This window comes from Staurois parvus, unplaced genomic scaffold, assembly GCF_062004578.1.
Source record: "Staurois parvus isolate SC_StPar_1 unplaced genomic scaffold, SC_StPar_1.0 ptg000340l, whole genome shotgun sequence".
Classification (NCBI taxonomy): Eukaryota; Metazoa; Chordata; class Amphibia; order Anura; family Ranidae; genus Staurois; species Staurois parvus.
This window is the reverse complement of record NW_028318136.1, coordinates 1922120-1945187: the sequence shown is the minus strand read 5'-3', so window position 1 is coordinate 1945187 and position 23068 is coordinate 1922120. Positions and strand designations below refer to the sequence as shown.

The window sequence follows — 23068 nt, the reverse complement described above, 5'->3', positions numbered from 1 at the left end:
ACATTACTCAGCTGGTCCAGGCTCTGGAAAGATCCTGACTTTAAAGTTGGCATCCACCCAGATGCCTGGACCGGCAGCTGGCCTAGCCTTTCAGTGTGCCACTGACAGTCTGAGCCAGCCACTTCCGCCACCTGCACAGTCCGGCGCTCCAGTGAGCTCTAGAAGGGCAGAACATAGAGCAGGAAACTGACAGTCATTGCATTTTGCTTAGAGCGGAGGGGAGAACTGAGTTCAGCAATGTTTGATTGCTCAGTTCCCAGTATTAGAGCCGGCTGGGGACAGATGCAGCATCAGTTTGATTCTGCATCTACCTAGGTGAGTATAAATGTTTTTTTTTTTTTTTTTTTAAACCCATATTTCTTTTCTAACCTGTCAATCCTCCTCTGCTCTCTTTCCATTCTTTACCAGTACCTCAACAAAAGTCTCTATTCTCACTCTGTCTAGGATCTCTCTTCTTCTCCATTGTTTTTTTTTCCATTAGGCTTATCTCCACCTGGACTCTGTGTATGTTTACTTATAAGATGATTTATTTGGAATATTGTTTGTAAATGGTTACATCAGCTCCTGCGGAGTTGGCTTACTTTGGAGACTAACAATTATTTGGAGCCTTGTTATGTTGGTAAAGGGGTGGGGGAACATTGTAGGTACAAGTCTTTCTGATTACATTGGGAAATTGAGCAATGGCTCCAGAGACAGCCTGGAAACATTAGGACCTCCTTATCTCTTCCTGTCACCTTCTAGCTGTGTCCCCCTGCTTTGTCCTGTTAATGAGAGCTGAGCATGGGACTTCCTCACCAAGAGGAGGGAGGTGTATATAATCCTAGTGCACGGACATCTGTGAAAATACTTCATGTAGGGCCTGGATGTTAAAGCTCACTATTGCCCTTTACAACTACTGTACATGAAGAAATACCATATTTATTTCCTATTTTTTATACACAAATACATAAATATTCATTAAAAACTAGCATTGGATCAGAATTAGAATATATTAGTAGAGCTGTGTTGATAGAAAGAAATAGTTTGTAATTTTTTCAGGGTAAGAATGAAGACTGGCTCTTGTTTGTCAGAAGTGTACAACTTCTTTTTCGATTTGTTATATATTTTATTCCTTTTTCCAAAATTTATATATGAGGGCATTTATATATATTATTGCAATCCACCCAAGTGACAATTACAAAAATGACAAAACAGGTCAGATATACTTTTTTCTCCTGAAATTCTTTCCAAACATAAGCGATACCTTCATCATGTGTTGTCTGCCAAACGGGAGGATCAAAGTTTAGAAAACCTTCTGGGTCTGCCTAAGTGTCACTTTTTCTAATAATTTGGCAGTTCTAATGCTTTTCATAGACAACAGATGACAGTTGGGCGTACAGATATCACATTGCTACTGAAAGATTTCTTCATCACCCATGCATGAAGGTTTATGCCATTGGATATGGGAGGTCAAAAACAGGAGGACACCCTTGTTTCCAGGTTAATTTTGCAGCACAAGGAAAATCCAACATAATAAAAGATCTCCTTGAAGCCTCCCCACATGCTATACACCAGTTGGTATCTGAAAAAGCTGCAAAATGTTTTCAGATTAATACTGAATTCTAAAATAGGCATCAAGAAAACAGAAACAGAGAAATGAAGTAGTTTGGTTGATGAACACTGGCAACAATGCAAGTATGCAGCTGCCATATCCACAGCAAGAGGACCATAAGGATTCAGGCCCTCCAACAATGTTAATACCAAGCTGTATTTTGTGAATCGTTCATAGAATTCACAGCATTCTGGATGTGGCCATCTTGGTAGAGGCAGAGTTTTGCTTCCTCATGTCAGAACCACCAGTATGAAGAAAGGTAAGCAGTACAGTAGTGACCTCACCGAATCTCATTCCAGATATCTTGAGACAGGAATTCAGAGGCAGCAGTGCATTAGAATTTTACTGCAGATATACAGCTGTGAATCTTTAGCTATGATTCTGTAGGCATAGAAGTGCCTAGGCATCCTCACTTAACAGGAAGTAGGACATCCAGACAAAATGTAACATTTTCAGGGTATCGCTTTAGACACAATTACTATTTCTAGATTTTCCCAATAACATAGCAAATTTTGACTTTTTTGAATTCAGCCAAAATATTATTAGATACAAAGTATGTTCACTCCGGACAACATATTTTAGATTTTTTTTTTCTTACATTTGTCATATATACAACAGATTGAATAGAGCATGCATTACATAGAAGAAACCCTGGGACCTACTATATTGCTTGTGATGTACAGAACCTATAGCTGGTTCACACCAAATGCAATCCAGTGCGTAAAATATTTTAGATTTAAATGGAGTGAGCAAGTTTATATCTTCTGTCAAACTAGTTGGGTATGTATTCCCCATAACATGTCCATTTGCCAAGGCATATGGGGAAATCTCTCCAGTACAAGCACAGATGGCAAGGAAAACCTGACACAGGTTCTATCCATTCTCCCCTCTATTCAAAACAAAACAAAAATAGCTTGGCTGGAATTCCAATTTTGAAGTATACCTCCAGCCAAATCTTTTTGCTTTGTTTTTCCAATATAGGAGGGAAGGGATAAAACATTAGTCTAACTTGCAGGAAAAAACATGCAAGTTTTATAGCAGGTGGTCAACATCAAGGGCATTTTCAAGGACAGTTTTTAAAATGTTGAAATAAGTCAAAGACACGTGGCCATTGTTGTATTTGTGTTTTTGGCTCTTCTATCGAAAATTTGTACTGGGGTTGGACATTAAATTATGTTGACAGGTTTAAGTGGTTATACTGGTATGATGACTGCAGCTACAGGCATCATCCCAATATCAAAGGTTTTACCTGGCGTTGGGCTTTTCTGTAGAAGGGATTTAAGTCGCTATCTAGCCACTCGATCACTTCTACAGGCGGCGGAAAGGGGTGCCCCTCCTCCCCTGCCACCTTTCCTGTGCTCTCCCATCCTATCGAGGAGCCCGGGACTGCTCCCATCAGCAGCATTCTGTGTTGTTCATCCCTTGTGATAGCAATAAAGTTGATCAAAAAAATAAAGGATCAATGTTAACAAAAGTTTTTAATAAAATGCTAAAAATGTAAAGCACCCCCATCCTATTGTGCTTAAGTGTAAATGCAAACGCATACGTAAGTCCCACATGCATATGTAAATGGTGATGGCGCCACACGTGAGGTATCATTGCAAACATCAGCACCGGAGCAATAATTCTAGTGCCAGACCTCCTGTGTAACTCTAAACTGGTAAACTGTAAAGGCTTTTAAAGCATCGCTTATGGAGAATTCTGGGTATCATAGTTTGGCGCTGTTCCACAAGTGCACACAATTTAGAAGTTTGATATGCTAGGTATCTATTTACTCAATGTAATATAATCTTTTTATATTTTAACAAAAATGGGTATTATATTGTGTTTGTGTTCACTAAAATTAATTAAAATGTATTTTCCGAAAACATTACGTTTGTAAAACCAATGTGCAAATACCGTGTGACATAAAAATTGCAACAACCAGCATTTTATTCTCTAGCACATCTGCTTAAAAAATATATAATGTTTGGGGGTTCTAAGTAATTTTCTAACAAAAAAATGCTGATTTTTACATGTATGTGAGAAGTCAAAATTGGCCAGGTAGGCAAGTAGTTAATGTAAGGCTGTCATGAGAGATAATAAGGGAACCACCATTGCTGACCTACAAAAAATATCAACTGTCTAGCTGTTATATTGACCTTCTAGCTTCAATTCACTTTAATTTACTGACCAGAGGCAAATATGCAGATTAGGAAAGTCAAAGAGATGTCAGAATTCCTTATCTGCATTCTTGTTCTAGGTATATGATTCAAAGCAAGACTTTTATCACAACAGCTAAACAACCAGCCTGGAGGTCAGCAATAGCAACCTTCATATCTCTCCCATGAAGTGTTTCCATTAAAGTAACTAAGTCACAATTACAAACACTACGAGTCCTACTTTATGTGTGATATTTTAGGTTGACTGAATCAGGTTCTTGATGCTGAAAGTAAGTGATCCATTAATATGAATAGTTTTGTTATGTGTTTATTTTATTCTTTCCTCCATTTCTCAGTGTGAGGTAAGACATATGAGAAAACCTTGCCATAGATACAAAGATCAGGACCTGTTCAACTGTATTCAGTCTTAGCCACTTTACTGTTTAAAGACATGGACAAATCCCTATGAGTGTCCAGAATAGCCTTTCTCAATCTTTTTACTCAAATGGAACCCTTGTAGTAATTTTCAGGCCTCACGGAACACCTGCTAAAATTAGTTCATTGGTGGTCACTGGGAAAATGCCCCTTATGTTACTGATGATCAGTAAGAAGAATGCTTCCCTTACAGTGGTAATCAGAATAACACCCTTACAGTCATGTCTCTGGCTCTGCCAAGTGGCATTGGCCCTGGAACTGTGCAAGCCCCATCATATGGGAGGTCAGTTAGCCACTGCTTAAGGAACCCTTGGCCACCTTTGGAGGAAGCCTAGGGTTCCACAGAACTCTGGTTGAGAATGGCTTACAAAAGAGTCCTATAAAATGACCTCCAGCAGGCCACTGGTGTGAATGTCTCTAACCAAACAATCAGAAACAGACTTCATGAGGGTGGCCTGAGGGCCTGACATCCTCTAGTGGGCCCTGTACTCACTGCCCGGCATCATAGAGCGTGATTGACATTTGCCATTGAACATCAAAATTTGGCAGGTCCGTTACTGGTGCCCTGTGCTTTTCACAGATGAGAGCAGGTTCACCCTGAACACATGGGACAGATGTGAAAGGGTTTGGAAAACGTTATGTTGCCTGTAACATCGTTCAGCATGACCAATTTGGTGGTGGGTCAGTGATGATCTGGGGAGCCATATCCATGGAGGGATGCACAGACTTCTACAGGCTAGACAATGGCACCCTGACTGCCATTAGGTACTGGGATCAAATCCTTGGACCCGATTTCAGACCCTATACTGGTGCAGTGGGTCCTGGGTGCACGACAATGCCCGGCCTCATGTAGCCAGAGTATGCAGAAAGTTCCTAGAGGATGAAGGATTTGATACCATTGAATGGCTCCCACGCTCACCTGACATAAATCCAATAGAACACCTCTGGGATATTATGTTTTGGTCCATCCAACCCCGCCAGGTTGCACCTTGGACTGTCCAGGAGCTCAGTGATGCCCTGGTCCAGATCAGGGAAGAAATACCCCAGGACACCATTCGTTGTCTCAGGAGCATGCCCCAACGTTGTCAGGCATGCATACAAGCACGTGGGGGGCATGCAAACTACTGAGTACCATTTTGAGTTGCTGCAATGAAATGTCACCAAAATGGACTAGCCTGCTGCATCATTTTTTCACTTTGATTTTCGGGGTGTTTTTGAATTCAGTCCTCTGTAGGTTGATAATTTGCATTTCCATCAAATGATGGGGCATCCTTACATTCCTAACATAGTACCTAGTCCATATCAGTATAGATATCCAGCATATTTTCCCCATTGATATCTGATGTGTTTTTAAATTGTTCCTTTAATGTTTTTGAGCAGTGTATTTATATATCTCATACATTTAGAGGTTTAGGATATTCGATCTCTTTAGGGTGTAAGACACATCTATCTTGAGGTTCAATGACTATAAAGATCTCTGAAGTTTGTGTTTGGGGTCTTACACAGGTCATAGGATTTGCGTGACTTAAAGTGCAGGAAAGAGATGCAGAATTTATGACCTGAGTTTTGTCCGGTACACAGTGGGACAAGAACTACAGCGATAAATCAGGCCAGGGAAGATCTATGGTTTCCCTACCAACTATGAGACATTCCTCTAAGTTCTGACTCTTCCTCACTTGGGAAAGTACATCATTATTAAAGTGATACTAAACACGCACTGGGGTTTATTTACTAAAGCTGGTTCACTCAGAATCTTGTGCACTTCTTCATAGAAACCAGCTTACAAATTTTTTTGCTAAAGCTTAACTGAACAAGCTAAAGTTAGATGCTGATTGGCTACCATGCACAGGTGCACAAAATTCTGAGTGAACCAGTTTTAGTGAATAAACACCACTGTTTCATTTACACGATCCCTTCTCTTTCTGTATTTGGATTATAGCACTGTAATTTTTTTAATACAAAAAAAAATCTAAGTACCTTTTTTCCTAAGCGATATACAGCTGTCATATGACCCAGATCTTTCCCAGCCTGTCTGTAGGGAAACAGTGGCAGGAGGAGCTTCTAGTCTTCTTCTGCTGGTCACATTAAAAAAAAACAGACTTTATAATACAGAGTTAAAAATACAAACTTACCACTTTTTTTGGCAATAACATGGTGTGGGTGGATTTCTGCCAGCCACAGGCTGTGCCCCACCCCTCTAGCCTATGTCTTAGAACAGGGGTGTCAAACTGGTGGCCCTCCAGCTGTTGCGAAACTACAAGTCCCATCATGCCTCATCCTTTAGGAGTCATGCTTGTAACTGCCAATCTTACAATTCCTCATGGGACTTGTAGTTTGGCAACAGCTGGAGGGCCACCAGTTAGACACCCCTGTTCTAAGACATAGGCTAGAGGGGTGGGGCACAGCCTGTGGCTGGCAGAAATCCACCAGTGTCTTAGAATAACAAGGATGTGAAGCCTCCATCAATCAAGATGTAATATCCCACCTCATTGTGTTTACCTGGTTAGTGGGCTGTCATTTACCACTGTGTAAACACCCACATGTGTGACTCTATAGTCACATGGGCTGTTCAGATGTGATAGGAAGGAAATGCTCAGCATAGAAACACACTGAAAATTGCCCTACACTGTCAGGGCCTGGACTTGAACCTGGGACTTCTACTGTGTCAGGCAGTAACTCTTCTCACTGAGCTACCTGGGATGCTGGACAACACTCTGCCTCTTCTATTGGATAATCCTGCCTTGTGCCTTATTTGCTCTTGAACCTTGAACTCCTTGCTCCTCCCATGAACTTCCTATATAAGCCATGTCCTTGGACTTCCTCCTTGCCAGATTATTGTGCCTTTCCAGCCAATATCCTGCTACTGTTCCTGCTGCTGTCTACTCCTCCGCTACTGATCTTTGGCTTGTTCCTGACCACGATTTCGTCTCATCCTAACGTACTACGATTGATCTGCTACCATTTGTGACCGACCCTTGGCTTGTGACCGACTCTGCTTTCGTCTGATCCCTAACCTGTTGATCCGCTATTGGTTCCCAGTCTGCTCATTCCCTGGTGGGGTGATCCTGAGATCTGCGACCTGGTATTAACACGCAGCCCAATCCATCTCCACCATTAGGAGCTCTGGTGAATACCGGTTAATACTTAGACCCCGCACCTCAGGTGAGCCTGCGTCATTCCCAGGGGGATCCGCTGGTGTACCTATCCTGCTGGTTCCAGGTAAGCCTTTTACTGCTATAGCAACTGGTCTCTGAACCTGACCTTACACCGTGACAGAATAATCTGGCGCACACATGGAGGCCGCTATAGCAAATGCCATGGCTCCTGTCAGGCAGCAAATTTCAGAGCTACAAGAGTTTGGGGTTACCTACCAAAAGAAATTTGCTGAACTGCAAAGTGTAGTAGAGGGGCAACAGGAAGAGATCCATGCTCTGCAGACACGATTGCTGGACATGTGCTCCCGCGATGTTGCTAATACACGCATGCCTCTGCCACTCAAATTCAATGGAGACCGCCGCCACTACAGGGGTTTCCTTAACCAATGCCGCATTTATTTCCAGATGCAACCTGCTGCATTTAATACTGAGAGGCAGAAGGTATTGTTTGTTATAAACCTCCTGACTGAGGAAGCCCTAGCTTGGGCCTCTCCCTATATAGAGCAAAACAATGCAATGTTAAACAGTTTTGCGACTTTTGTGACTGCAATGAACCAGGTCTTTGATGATCCCAACCGCTGCGCTACCGCTGAAGCAAAGCTGCATAGTTTGAGGCAGGGTAGACGCCCTGTTGCGGAGTATACAACTGAATTCCGACGCTGGATCTCAGATACCACCTGGAACCCAGCAGCGCAAAAGAGTCAGTTCCGGCAGGGGCTCTCTTAACAGATGAAGGATGAGCTCGCCAGAGTAGAGACTCCTAACGATCTTGAGGAGTTCATCCAATTATGCATTCGGATTGACCGGAGACTGACAGAAAGAAGAAAGGAGAGATTGGGAAGTAATGGTGGCATGCGTTTTTCTGCTAATCAGTTCAGTCAGAAGGATTTAAACATTTATTCAGATTCTAACACACCTGAACCTATGCAAGTAGATACTATTAAAAGATCCATTTCTACTCGAGAGAAGACGTTTGGAGAATTTATGTTTATATTGTGGGGACTCTGGGCATTACGCAGTCAATTGTCCTAATAAAGTCAAAAGAACTGAACACATAAATTCAATTACCCAGTCTATCTCCTCATTGATCGATGAAGAAAATAAAGTTGGTCCTAAACAGTCTCATTTTGTTGTCCCTATCAAACTTTTCACTGAGGGCCATGAAATTCCTTGTTCTGCTATGCTGGACTCTGGGGCTGGGGGAAACTTTATGGACATAGAGTTTGCCCACAATAATAATATTCTCAGGAGAAACAAATCTGCCTATATTGATATGGAGACAGTTGATGGTTCACCTTTATCATCAGGACCAGTTACTCATGAAACAGTTCCTCTAGTACTCCAATTTCAGGCTGACCATTTTGAGACCATCAGCTTTCAGCTGATTACATCACCTAAATTTCCTGTCATCCTGGGCATCCCTTGGTTTTCTACCCATAATCCCTTCATCAACTGGGGAGCACGGTCCATAAATTTTACATCTCCCCATTGTGAGGAACATTGTAGGAAACCATGTGCTACAAGTTGTCTACCAATCAGGAAATCACAGGCTGATATGGTAACTACACAGTCATATGACAATCTGCCTCCACAATACCATGAGTTTCGAGATGTCTGTGATAAGAAAAATGCGGATCAACTACCTCCTCATCGTCCATACGATTGTCCCATTGAACTGCTTCCAGGCGCAGAAATACCATTCAGCCGCATTTTCAATTTATCAGAACCTGAGTTAAAGGTGCTGAGGGAGTGGCTTGATGAGAATTTGGAGAAGGGCTTTATCAGACCCTCAACATCTCCTGCAGGAGCAGCCCTGTTCTTTGTTGAGAAAAAGGACTCCACCTTGCGTCCATGCATTGATTTTAGGGGCTTGAATAAAATCACTGTTAAAAACCGTTACCCACTCCCTTTAATCGCAGAGATGTTGGAAAGACTCCGCTCTGCCAAAGTCTTCACAAAACTTGACTTACGGGGGGCATATAACCTGGTACGCATGCGTCAAGGCGACAAATGGAAGACTGCCTTTAGAACCAGATATGGACACTTTGAGTCCCTAGTTATGCCTTTTGGCCTATGTAATGCTCCCGCGACTTTTCAGCACTTCATAAATTATGTGTTTCGAGATTTGTTGGACCAGTTTGTTATTGCTTATCTGGACGATATCCTCATCTTTTCGGACAACCTAGTGGAGCATCGCAAGCATGTCTGCACTGTATTCAAAAGGTTAAGGATGAACCGACTTTACATCAAACTGGAGAAGTGTGAGTTTGAACGAGCCCAGATCCAGTTCTTGGGATATATCGTTTCTTCTGAAGGAGTGAGCATGGATCCCGAAAAGATCAAGGCAGTGGTGGATTGGACTGCCCCTGGAAACGTTAAGGAAATACAACGATTTATTGGATTTGCCAATTTTTATAGGAAATTCATAAGAAACTTCTCTAAAGTAATAGCGCCAATTACACAGCTGACAAAGAAAGGACTGCCCTTTGCATGGTCATCTGAGGCACAAACTGCTTTTAGTAAGCTAAAGACTCTCTTCACATCTGCACCAATATTGGTACATACTGATCCTGAGCTACCTTTTATTCTGGAAGTGGATGCCTCAGACTCCGCCGTGGGAGCTATCATTTCTCAGCGACGAGGGGAAAAAATGCAGCTTCATCCCTGTGCTTATTTTTCTCGTTTGATGTCATCTGCTGAAAGGAATTATGACATTGGGAATAAGGAGTTGCTGGCAATTAAGGAAGCCTTTTCCGAATGGAGGCATCTGTTGGAAGGGGCTAAGCATCCTGTGACTGTCTTCACGGATCATAAAAATCTTGAATTCATCCGTTCTGCCAAGAGATTGTCTTCTAGACAAGCACGTTGGTCACTGTTCTTTTCTAGGTTCAATTTTATTATCTCATATCGACCTGGGTCAAGAAATGGCAAGGCTGATGCCTTATCACGAATGTCGTCTGGGCCTCTCCAGGAGAACACTTCTGAATGCACAATCCTGCCTCAAAAGAACTTTCTAGGGGCCACAAGTCCTAAGGCATTCTTGAATCTTCTTAAAGAGGGGTATGAGAATGACCCACTTCTCAATCATCCACCTACGGACATTAACCTGACTTATAAGAATGGCTTTTGGATTCAAGGACATCATCTTTATGTACCTGAATCTGTTCGGGTGGAAGCTCTCAAGTTGGTTCATGATTCCAAACTTGCTGGGCATTTTGGAGTCGCTAAGACTGAAGAACTATTATCACGTTCCTTTTGGTGGCCGGGGTACAAGAAAGATGTCAAACGCTATGTGACCTCATGCTTGACCTGTGCACGCAATAAGATTCCCAGAGCCTCTCCTTTGGGGTTGCTTCAGCCACTCCCTGTTCCATCAAGACCATGGGGGTCTATTTCTATGGATTTTGTGGTGGATTTACCTCCCTCAAAAGGAATGACCACCATTTTGGTAGTGGTTGACCGTCTCACTAAAATGGCCCATTTTGTTCCAGTTAAGGGGGTGCCCACTGCTGAACAGACTGCAGAACTAATGGTTCGAGAAGTCTTTAAACTGCATGGAATCCCTGATGATGTAGTGTCTGACAGAGGTGTGCAGTTTACTTCAAAATTCTGGAGAAGTTTTTGCTCAGCCTTAGGTGTTACAATTAATCTGTCCTCTGCTTTTCATCCCCAGTCTAATGGTCAGACTGAGAGAACAAATCAAACAATGGAACAGTATCTTCGATGCTTTGTCACTTATCTTCAGGATGACTGGGTGGACTGTCTTCCCACTGCAGAGTTTGCATACAACAATTCTAAACATAGTTCCACCTCTCAAAGTCCTTTTTACTTAAACACCGGTTACCATCCAGTTTTTATTCCTGATCTCCCTATCACAACTCCAATCCCTGCTGTTACCAATAGACTAACTACATTGCAGGAGATTCAAGAGAAATTGATTGAGACTTTGAGGGAGGCTCAGGAATATTACAAAAAGGCTGCAGACAGACATCGGAGAACACTTCCTACGTTTCATGTGGGTGACAAAGTTTGGTTATCAACAAAGAATTTGAAGGTCCATGTGCCATCTGCTAAGTTGGGTCAAAAGTTTCTGGGTCCTTTTCAGATTTCTGCCCAAATCAACCCAGTCACCTTTCACTTAAAGCTTCCGGATAGTATGAGGATTCACCCTGTTTTTCATATATCACTACTCAAACCGTTTCAGGAAAATCCTTTCCCTGGAAGAATTTTTCCACCTCCTCCACCTGTTGAGGTACAGGGTGAAGAAGAATTTGTGGTGGAGAAAATCCTTGATTCCAGGATCTTTAGGAATAAGTTACAGTATCTGGTTCAATGGGAAGGATATGGGCCAGAAGAAAATTCTTGGGAGCCTGAGGAGAATGTTCATGCTCCTAGACTAACAAGAGAATTCCACCAGAGGTTTCCACACAAGCCCAGTCCTAAGACATCCAGAGGACGTCCTGGGAGGAGGGGAGTACTGTCAGGGCCTGGACTTGAACCTGGGACTTCTACTGTGTCAGGCAGTAACTCTTCTCACTGAGCTACCTGGGATGCTGGACAACACTCTGCCTCTTCTATTGGATAATCCTGCCTTGTGCCTTATTTGCTCTTGAACCTTGAACTCCTTGCTCCTCCCATGAACTTCCTATATAAGCCATGTCCTTGGACTTCCTCCTTGCCAGATTATTGTGCCTTTCCAGCCAATATCCTGCTACTGTTCCTGCTGCTGTCTACTCCTCCGCTACTGATCTTTGGCTTGTTCCTGACCACGATTTCGTCTCATCCTAACGTACTACGATTGATCTGCTACCATTTGTGACCGACCCTTGGCTTGTGACCGACTCTGCTTTCGTCTGATCCCTAACCTGTTGATCCGCTATTGGTTCCCAGTCTGCTCATTCCCTGGTGGGGTGATCCTGAGATCTGCGACCTGGTATTAACACGCAGCCCAATCCATCTCCACCATTAGGAGCTCTGGTGAATACCGGTTAATACTTAGACCCCGCACCTCAGGTGAGCCTGCGTCATTCCCAGGGGGATCCGCTGGTGTACCTATCCTGCTGGTTCCAGGTAAGCCTTTTACTGCTATAGCAACTGGTCTCTGAACCTGACCTTACACCGTGACATACACTATGTGCACAATTATTAGGCAAGTGAGTTTTTTTGAACAAATCATCATTTTTATGCATATTGCCCAACTCCAAGCTGTGTAAACTTGAATCTTTATTGGATATAAGCATATCAGCTGATGTGTATTTGTGTAATGGAAGGAGGGTGTGGCCTAAGGAGATCAACATCCTATACCAAAGTGTGCCTAATTATTAGGCAGCTTCTTTTTTTCAGGGAAAATGGGCCCAAAAAAAGAGATTTCACTGACTAAAGTTAAAAAATCTTTCAGAGGGAAGCAGCACTCTTGAAATTGCTAAGATATTGGGGAGTGATCACAGAACCAATTAAACATTTTGTTGCAAATATTCAACAGGGTTGCAAGAAACGTTTTGAGAAAGAAAGATCCGACCACCACTGAACAAGACACATAAGTTGAAATGTCAAGACTAGGCCAAGAAATATCTGAAGACAGATTTTTCAAAGGTTTTATGGACTGATGAGATGAGAGCAGGGGCGGACTGATCATTTGGGCTCCCGGGAACTGCCCGAGGGCCCGGGGTCAGTAGGGGGCCCCATGAGATGCCCCTGGTACCTTTCATAGGCTTTTTTGAGTGTGGTTTGAGTGTGGGTGAGGACACAGGGGCCTCATGATCCCCTATTGCCCGGGGGCCCCTTGAGTTGTCAGTCCGCCCCTGGATGAGAGTGACTCTTGATGGACCAGATAGATGGGCCTGTGTCTTGAAAAATCTGTCTTCAGATATTTCTTGGCCCAGTCTTGACATTTCAAATTGTTTCTTGTTCAGTGGTGATCGGGTTTCAGGCTTCTTTACCTTGGCCATGTCTCTGAGCACTGAACACCTTGTACTTCTGGGCACTCCAGGTAGGTTGCAGTTCTGGAATATGACAGCAGTGGAGGATAATGAGTTCCTGGTAGCTTCAAGTTTGATTCTTCTCAAATATTTGGCAATTAATTTGCGTCTTTTTTTCTCAACACATTTCTTGCAACCCTGTTGACTATTTGCAACAAAACATTTGATGGTTCTGTGACCATGCCCCAATATCTTAGCAATTTCAAGAGTGATGCTTCCCTCTGAAAGATTTTTTAACATTTTTTACTTTAGTCAGTTAAATCTCTTTTTTGGCCCATTTTACCTGAGTAAAATAAGCTGCCTAATAATTATGCACACCTTGATATAGAATGTTGATCTCCTTAGGCCACACCCTCCCTCATTACACAAATACACATCACCTGATATGCGTAAATCCAATAAGCTTTTAAGTTTATACAGCTTGAAGTTGGGCAATATGCATAAAACTGATGATTTGGTATAAAAAAAACTCACTTGCCTAATAATTGTGCACACAGTGTAGCTGCCAACACTGCTCTGAGAAATCCCCAGCTGCAGTGGGGACATGCACAGAAGGGGAACACAAAGAACATCAGAATCAACCAGGTGTTTTGCAAAATACAGAAAATGAATCCCATAGTCACTGAGTATGAACAGCACGTAATATTTATTGATTAATTGTTTTTAATGATGTGGGTTGAATGACACCTGAACGTTTAAGGACATTTCCAATTTAAAAGAAAAGAACACAGTAGAAAAGCATATTGTTAATTTGGAACAATAAAGGACTGTTTTAGTTGCCAAGAGATTTGTGAAGTAATGTGCATAATCTTATGATCCAGCCATCCCTGCTGTGCTATGAGTGTGTGAGCACAAGGAAGATGACAACACCTATTGCAGCCTGCATTATAGATTATATTTCAGCCACTGCACTGCACTGCACAGGTTGTTCTTTAAACTGTTACTAAACATCACCACACTGGCAATATCCAGCCTGAGCTCTCCCTCTCTTGAAAGTGCACCTATTACCCCCTCCCCCACTTGCTATACCCACTAACTTACACAGGAGACACTCCCAATGTAAGCCTAGTTTTCACTCTGTTTTCATATGGTAACTTCTTGGAACCCTACCTTTAGTGAAGTTGTTCTTTTAAGGTTCCTCGCACGTGTAACACACATAGTGAAATACATTTAGTCACACTTAGGAGATCTTCACTGTATGGCCCTGCCTAGTGCTGCACAATGTTTCCAAACACAAAAATTAAATGTCCTAGCCAGGCCCTGCACTTACTGCACACATGACACAGCAAATTCATAGCTGGTCCATCCTTGTCTGGAGTAAGTGCAGGTCCCAAATGGGCCTTTTTTGCACAGCTGTGCGGTGCCAAACAGAACGATACAGTAAAGATCTTCCAAGCAGGGCTAAAGGTAATTATTTATCTATGAGGGAGAGTTAGTAAAACTGGAGAATGCAAAATCTGGTGCAGCTCTGCATAGAATCCAATCAGCTTCCAGGTTATTGTCAAAGCTTCATTGAACAAGATGAAGTTAGAAGCTGATTGGCTACCATGCACAGCTGCACCAAATTTTGCACTCTTCAGTTTTAGTAAATACCCCCCTATGTGTTTTATACTGAAGAGCGAGAGGAAAAGCTTTAAAAAGACAATGTTGCTAAACGTTTTGCTTTAATGAAAAAATGACTGCACATTTGCCTACGTGAAGTGTAATCTCTGGGAAAACATTTCATGTAATTTTCCTTTCTACAAAAGCAAAAGAAGGTCATAGTGTATGTAATATGGGAGCTAAATATGTGCAACTAGTAAGGCTGGGGAGAGTGCTATCTTATCTTGGATCTGATTGTTCCTGCCACATCTGAAAGAGATAAGTGTGTCTGTGTCACTAATGGTGTCAGTCCCAAAGGAAACTCTGAGCTTTTCGGTCATCCTGTCCCCTTGAAGTGTTAGATGTCCCATGCTCCCTCCCTCTTGGCCTTCCTACCATTCTCTTTACTAATATTATGGTCTTTGGTACTCACTGCCAACTCAAGAGAATGCTTCAGGCTTCCTCGGCAGGAAGAGCACAGGATGCTGACAGACGGGCAGTGACGTGGACAGAGAAGAGACACTACAAGTGCTAGCTGTACAGTTTATTCTTGAGCTTGTCTGTGCCAAGTGTTATGTCTTTCCATGAAAAGAATGAAGACAACAAATAGTGAGGTGGGAGGCAACTGCAGTGATAGCTAATTAGGTTGCAACCTCCTACAGACAGGTGCCTCTACCATCTAATACTAATCAAAAACCGCAAATGGACATGAGAGAACATTATAGTAATTAATATGCACAGCATGCCTGCTTTTTGGGATCAACACTTAATAAATTACGTTTTTCTCAGTGGGTGTCAGGCATAGAAACCATTACATACAACTCCATTTTATCCACAATGATCTGCACAATAGACAGCCATCGTAAGGCTAGACCTAAGACAAGTGCAACACGTGCATGTACGATCCAATTGCAAACAAAAATTCTGGGCCAAACAGGAATGGTCACACAAGCACTCCTGCTTATGCAATGGAAATGGAATAAGAGAGGGCAAGTTCGTATTTATGGTAACAATCCCAGTGCTAGTCTATAAGGAGAAGCGATACCTAAACAGGCATGTCTGAGAGAATTTTGAGAAAAAGAGATAATTACTCAAAGCAACAAAAACACCTAATTGGAAAGACTGTCATCTAACGTTTTGATGACATTACTTTCTGCCTAAGTATTGGAAACTCTAGGCCATAAGACCCATTTAAATGTATCCAAGCTAATAAAACTAGGTAAAGCTGAAGCTTGGGTATGGCAATCTTTACATAGTAACATAGTTTAGCCATTGTAGGTATGTATGGGCCATAACTCTGAATCACCCATGGAAGCTGAATATCACTATAGCAGGCACTGCTATTACAGAAAGCTCCACTAGCTTCTGGGGCCTGTCCCAAAAAGGTGCTCTGCTGCTTACTGAACAGAGGAGGTCACCTGCTCTGCATTTTCTCAATGAATGCAAAGCATTCATTGATAGGACACATCAGAAATTGTAATGCCAACTCCCTTCCCACCTTTCCATCTCATTCAATCAGCGAATGCGTTGCGTTCATTGAAAAAAGTTAAAACGTGTTACCTGAATAGCACCAAGGGCAGCCACTCAGAACCTAGAAGCTAGTGGAGGTTACTGTAATAGTGGTGCCTACTATAGTTATTTCCAGCTTCCACAGGGATCCCACAAGTATGGCAATTACATACATACATTGGTCCAAGCTGGAGCAATGTAAGTATGTACAAATTCCCAGACTAAACTTCCACTTTTTTGGTACCGAAATTTGACTTGGTATCAACCTCTAGCATCCCCTTATACCTATAAAGTAGCACACAAGCTAGAAGAAAAAGGAGCATGACACACAAGCTAGAAGAAAAAGGAGCATGACAGGGGGTTAATCAGGTTTAATGAATGCAAATGTGCTGAAAAAAACATGTTGATGAGTTGACTCCATCACTTACATAGTCACATAGTCTGGCTGAAAGAAAGACAAAAGTCCATCCAGTTCAACCATAAAAAAAAAAAAAAGTTATAATCTTACACCCACTTTGCTGCTGCTCTTCTATCGCCCAATCAGTAAGATTGGGCTGGGAAAAGGATGCTACTGTATTCCCTAACTGTAAGTGGTGTCATCCACCTGGCTATATGGCAGGGCTGTATAAACCCCAGGAATGGCTGGAAAGAAATACCTTTGGCAATAAAACAGCTCCCTGTGTATTTATGTGTTTAGTAGTTTGCTTAAAGTTTTGCTTTTAATTGTTAAGCTGCTGCTAAACCCTGAGTCTGTCCTCCATCTTGTCTTTCTGTTCACGTGTATTCAATTAATTTATGTTGTGGGGTGAGGACTTGAAGATCAATTTCAGGGAATAAGTAAAGTCAACCAATGACCTATTACTGTCATCCAAGAAACACTGGAACTGTTCAACAGTTAGACGATTCAATCAGTCTGATTTTTCTATAATTCAATACCAGATTTCACATCAGTTTGGATGGGCCTGTTACCTGGAGAATGTGTTCTGTATAATACTTTCTCTCTGCTTGATGAATTCCCAATCAGATTCAAACTTCAAAAGCAGGTTTAAATCTGTTTGATACCTGTGAAGAACTTCACGATGTTGACACTTTGATGCATACAGTCTTTAGCATATAACAGACTGAAGGGATTCTGCAATGGGAATGTTTAAGAAAACCTTTCTACCTCTCTTTGAACACGGGTGGGAAAAAGGGGTTCCCAGATTCTTGGCTATTAGAGTCAGAATGTTCTGCAACAGTACAACACTACAGCTATGCTTTGGTAAAAACAGAAGCCCTGAGCAAGAACACAATCACTGTAGATCCCTAGGGATCTCTCACAAACAGAAACCCCACTGCATCAGTGCTGGAGTCCACTCTGCATGTGAAGATCCCTTTGAAATCTGACTGTATTGTACTGCATAGAATTTCGATTAAAGTGAATTCACTGAATTTTCTTTGAGTGGACATTCTATGCATAATTTATAGTTTTTATTAGTAGCTGTTTGCTTAAAAGAGATGTTTGTAGCATAGGTTTAATGGTTTTGTGCTCATTACAGGTTCACGCTTATATTATCAGCTACTTGAAGAAGGAAATGCCATCTGTCTTTCGCAAAGGAAACAAGAAGAAGCAGCTTATTGCAGAGTTACCTGTTATTTATGCCAAAATACAGCTAGAACATCACATCTCCCCAGGAGATTTTCCAGACTGTGCCAAAATGCAGGTAAGTGCATCCAGACTTAGGGGTGTATTTAGGAAAGAAGAATTGCCTAGCTATTTATCCAGCAAAGCTGCCAGTAAATTTGTTCTTTGAGAATGAGGCAATGGTATTGAAAGTTTTCAGGTTATTCCATCTACAGGTTGAATGTTACTCATTCATAATATTTAAAGCAGGTCAATAAAATACTGAATTAATAACATTTAACTCGTAGAAGAAATAGAAGAACGTTTGGCTTTGCTTCATTACCCCAGAACAATTGTAGCAGCAGTTCCGCTAGATGAATAGCTATGCAATCTTTTTATAAATGCATCCCTTAGTTTACTGTTTGGTTAACCACTTGCCTACCAGGCACTTATACCCCCTTCCTTACCAGGCCAATTTTCAGCTTTCAGCGCTGCCGCACTTTGATTGACAATTGCGCGGTCATGCAACATTGTACCCATATGAAATTTTGATCATTTTTTTCTCACAAATAGAGCTTTCTTTTGGTGGTATTTAATCGCCACTGGGCGCTTTACTTTTTGCGCTATAAATTAAAAAAAGTGCAAAAAATTTGAAAAAAAAAGTTTATTTGTTTCTTTTATAAAATTTTTCAAACAGGTATTTTTTCTCCTTCACTGATTTGCGTTGATGAGGCGGCACTGATGGGCACTGATAGGCGGCACTGATGGGCACTGATAGGCGGCACTGATGGGCACTGATAGGCGGCACTGATAGGCAGTACTAATGAGGTGGCACGGATAGGCGGCACTGATAGACAGCACTAATTAGGGGTCACGGATAGGCGGCACTGATATGCAGCACTGATAGGTGGCACTGATAGGTGACACTGATGATGGGTACTGATAGACGGCACTGACTGGCATTACTTCTGGGCACTGACTGGCGGCACTGACTGGCACAACCCCTGGGCACTGACTGGTGACACTGACTGGCAGCACTGGTGGGCTGCACTGGTGGGCAGCACTGGTGGGTGGGCACATGTGGGTGGCACTGCTGGGCACATGTGGGTGGCACTGCTGGGCACATGTGGGTGGCACTGCAGAGTGGCACATGTAGGTGGCACTGCAGAGTGGCACAGGTGGGGGCACTGCTGGGAACGGGTGGGCGGGGCTAGTGGGCGCACTGCTGGGCGGAACTTGCGGGTGTCACTGCTGGGCACCGATCATCAGGGCACTGATCATCAGTGCCCTGATGATCGGTGCCGATCCCCGCTCTGACAACTGCCGGTTCTCGGCAGTACTTTCCTCACGATCTGACAGCGTGAGGAAAGTGCAGCCGAGAACCGGCACTTGCATTTCCCTGTGATCAGCGTGTCGGTGGGATCGGCCTTTCACCACATCACGTGATCAGCTGTGTCCGTAGGACACAGCGATCACGGAGATCGCCGGGTGCAGGAGAGCGCGTTCTGGGAGGACGTCATATGACGTCCACTCAGAACTGGCCGGCCGCGGTGAAGCCGTCATTCGGCTATGCGCGGTCGGCAAGAAGTTAAAGTGCTATTAAAGTCTGAAAAAAAACCTTCCCCCTGCAGGTTAAGGGCATAATGTGCTAGTATGCACATTAAAAGTCTCCTTCCAGTGGTGCATTGCCACTGCTGACAAGGATTCCATCTACACCTGATCTTCCTTCCGGGTTCACGGAGTCACACTTACATCAATCTCATGCATGCGCATGTGGGACCAGCAATAGGGAAGCTCATAGTTTGGGTATGAAGGACATCCTGTCTGTAGACTATTAATTTCAACAACAACGTTCCTATAAGATTATATGTGGATTTATTATATTTTAGGCATATTTACCCTGACATGGAAACCCAAACTCATGGGGTTTCAGTAAAGCCAGACATAGACGGAACCATGTATAGGCAGGCAGATTGTACCCAAGAGGACCCGTCAACTGACTCGGGTACAACCAATATGTTGGATTTTTAGAATGCGATTATTGCCAACTATAGCTGCTAGCAATAATCACCCACCAGAACACAATAACTCTGCGGGAGGCATTCCCAAAACAACACTGAACGTGTTGATGGAAAAATCGAATGATTTTCTTTCCTGCAACCTTTGGCTGCAGAAAAGAAAATCGTATCACCTATGGCTGACTTAACATTTTGACTGCTGAAGTTATTAGTCTGTGTAATTAGTAATTTAATTAAGTAGGTGAAAAAAGAGAGGAAAAAAATAGTGTATAGAATAGAAAAAATAGTATTGAAAAATATTTCTAAATCTTGAGGGAGCTGTCGCCGTAGACACTCATACACTGCCAATAAAAGACCTGACTCAGGCTTAGCCTCTATTATAACAATATAATGATTTAACACCATATTGGTATAGTGTCTCTAAAACCTGAGGTGCCATTTTAACTTTAGTTGTAAGATGCCTGTAATAAGTACTAATTTTCTTTTATTCACAATTTTTTAAATCATTTAACAGGAGCAGCTAATGATTCATGACTTCACAAAATTTCATTCCTTGAAGCTAAATATGATTGAAGTTTTGGATGAGTTGCTTACAGTTGACATTGCAAAACTCATGCCACTGCTGAAGCAGGAAGACTTGGATACCACTGACAATGTGGTTCAAGGAGGAGCCTTTGACGGAACTCACAATGGTCCCTTCATTGAAGGCTCCATGGATGGCATCTTTGAAGGCCTTGACGATGAAGACTGGGTAGTTACAAAAGACAAGCCTAAATATGATGAAATCTTCTTCAACTTGGCACCCACTGATGGCAAATTAACTGGCACCAAAGCCAAAAACTGGATGATAACCACTAAGTTGCCCAATTCTGTACTAGGTAAGATATGGAAGCTCTCTGATGTCGATCGCGATGGTATGCTGGATGATGAAGAGTTTGCCTTGGCAAGCCACTTAATCGAAGTCAAACTGGATGGGCATGGCCTACCCCCAGAATTACCTATACACCTGATCCCACCATCCAAGAGGAGACAGAAAGGTTCTGCTGAATAATTCCACCAAGTTATGCTATCTTGTTCATATTTTTTTTCTTCAAACCTTCCATTGTTGACAGTGACAAACCCAACTTTTTACATGCTCACAAATGTAATGTCTGTCGCCAGAGCAGGTTGACAGGAACATTGTTACTAACACAAGCAAATTCTCTTCTCATACACTGTGTCTGCTTGAATAATACAATAAACATTGCTCTATTCGACTTTAGAAGCCCGGAACACTGTTATCAACAGGCAAGGATAGTACAACAGTGAAGACATTAAAGGGACATTCCACCAATGTCCCACTAAAGCTCCTTAATAACATAAAGAACCTTTGTATGTCACTTCCTATAGACCACGTGTAACAGTACTTGCAATGTTCTGCACATCTTTTTGTCCTGTATTGTTTGATATAGCCAGTGTTCCATAACCCACGCTAGAAAATAACCATTGCTGTTTATATCTTTTGCTTTTTTCACTGAATGAAAGTTGAGCTGCAGGTCACCTTTGTACCTTATTGCTTTAATATAAATTTATATATGCTGTATGTATGTATACATGATTGCTAAATAATACCATAGGGTAACTGTGGCTAGGGCGAGAATGAATGTAAATGAAAAAGAGTATTTTGTAATGCAAAAAAATGGTATTGGAATTAGTGATACATTGGATGAAAAACATTTCAAGAGATTCAAATAGATATGAATATAAAATGTGTGTATTTTCTCTTCGCCTGACACATTTTGATATTAGATTTTACAGCCAACATCTACCAGCTTCTTTAGGAGTTCCCACTTGATATGGCTAGTACATGAGGGTATCACTGATATATTTTCTTTTGTTTTAATTGATGTTATAGAGAATACAGTGGAAGACAGATTAAATGGCTGAGAAGTAAAAAGTGGAGAAATTATGATAGGGATATTTCTTACATGGGCTCCATAAGTATTCAGAGCATTTAGTCCATCAATACCTACCTAAAAAATCAATTTCAGGTAGGCAGCCTATTAAAGTTTAGTTCTAGCCAGTTTGAGTTTTTAATAGTCAGAATCACCACTGCCTTCTAATATCTCTAGAGGCATCCAATGGCAATGGCACAGGTTTTTGTGCCTTCATCTCTCCCCACATGGAGCTAAGGAACAAATCACCCACTCATAGCTGGAAATCTAGAATTATTTACCCATGAGGTCATGCCTACAGCTGTTGAGCACAACTGCAAGTTCTGGTGAGAATATCTCCCCAGTGGACTCCTGGTGACACACAAAGTCAGCAAGTGATTAAATGATACTAGATGGATATCTAGTAAATCAAGGTGTAGAAGCTGGAAAGTGTTTGCAACATCTAATAATTCTGGAATTATGTTCTAAATCCAATTCTAACATGCACACCTGACTACTATATAATACTGGTGCTTACAAATTAAGTACACCCACTATTGGATATTAATATATGTCAAATGCAAATATATTTCTGAGCTAAACAGTAAGTCTGAATTATAAATAAAATTAAGTGTTCATATTAAAACTTTTCTCCAGCAAATTATTTGTCCTACTGTTTTGCTGATGGCTGTCATCATTGAAATATGCTTGTCAAACCAACTGAATTCCGAAGTTTTAATGGGCTTACTCGAACTGGTAAAGAGCTAAAGGGCTGTACAAAAAATATGGCTGCCATTGCTGACCTTTATTCCCAGAATACTAGTTCTTTGGCTCTCACATTGAATCAGTGGCTCCAGTATGTTCCAAGTCATCAACCTAGAACATAAATGCAAAATAGCAGCTGTGACTCTACTTTCCCGATTTGCATGCTTGTTTTGGATCAGTGCCTGAAAACATATTGAAGCAAGGGTCTGACAGGCAATTCAAAGTTAAGTAATCAAAGGCAGAACCTACACTTTGACCAGTACAGGTTTACTTTAATGGAAAACTGCAGTTATGAAAATACTGCACATGGCTGAAGAGCATAAAGGGAAATCATAATGAAACACCCTATGCTCCATAAAAGCTGGTTTAGAACTTGCCT

At 42.0% G+C, this 23068-nt stretch overlaps 1 protein-coding gene across 1 annotated transcript in view; it reads left to right on the top strand.

Moving 5' to 3' along the window:
* Window positions 1–22644, top strand: part of EHD2 (EH domain containing 2) — an 81863-nt gene extending 59219 nt beyond the window's left edge. The window contains exons 4-5 of the mRNA XM_089684234.1: window positions 17929–18093; window positions 20526–22644. Coding sequence (XP_089540360.1) covers window positions 17929–18093; window positions 20526–21062 — 702 coding nt within the window. The 3' untranslated portion in view covers window positions 21063–22644. The remainder of the gene's footprint in view (window positions 1–17928; window positions 18094–20525) is intronic.
* The last annotated feature ends 424 nt before the right edge of the window (window positions 22645–23068 follow it).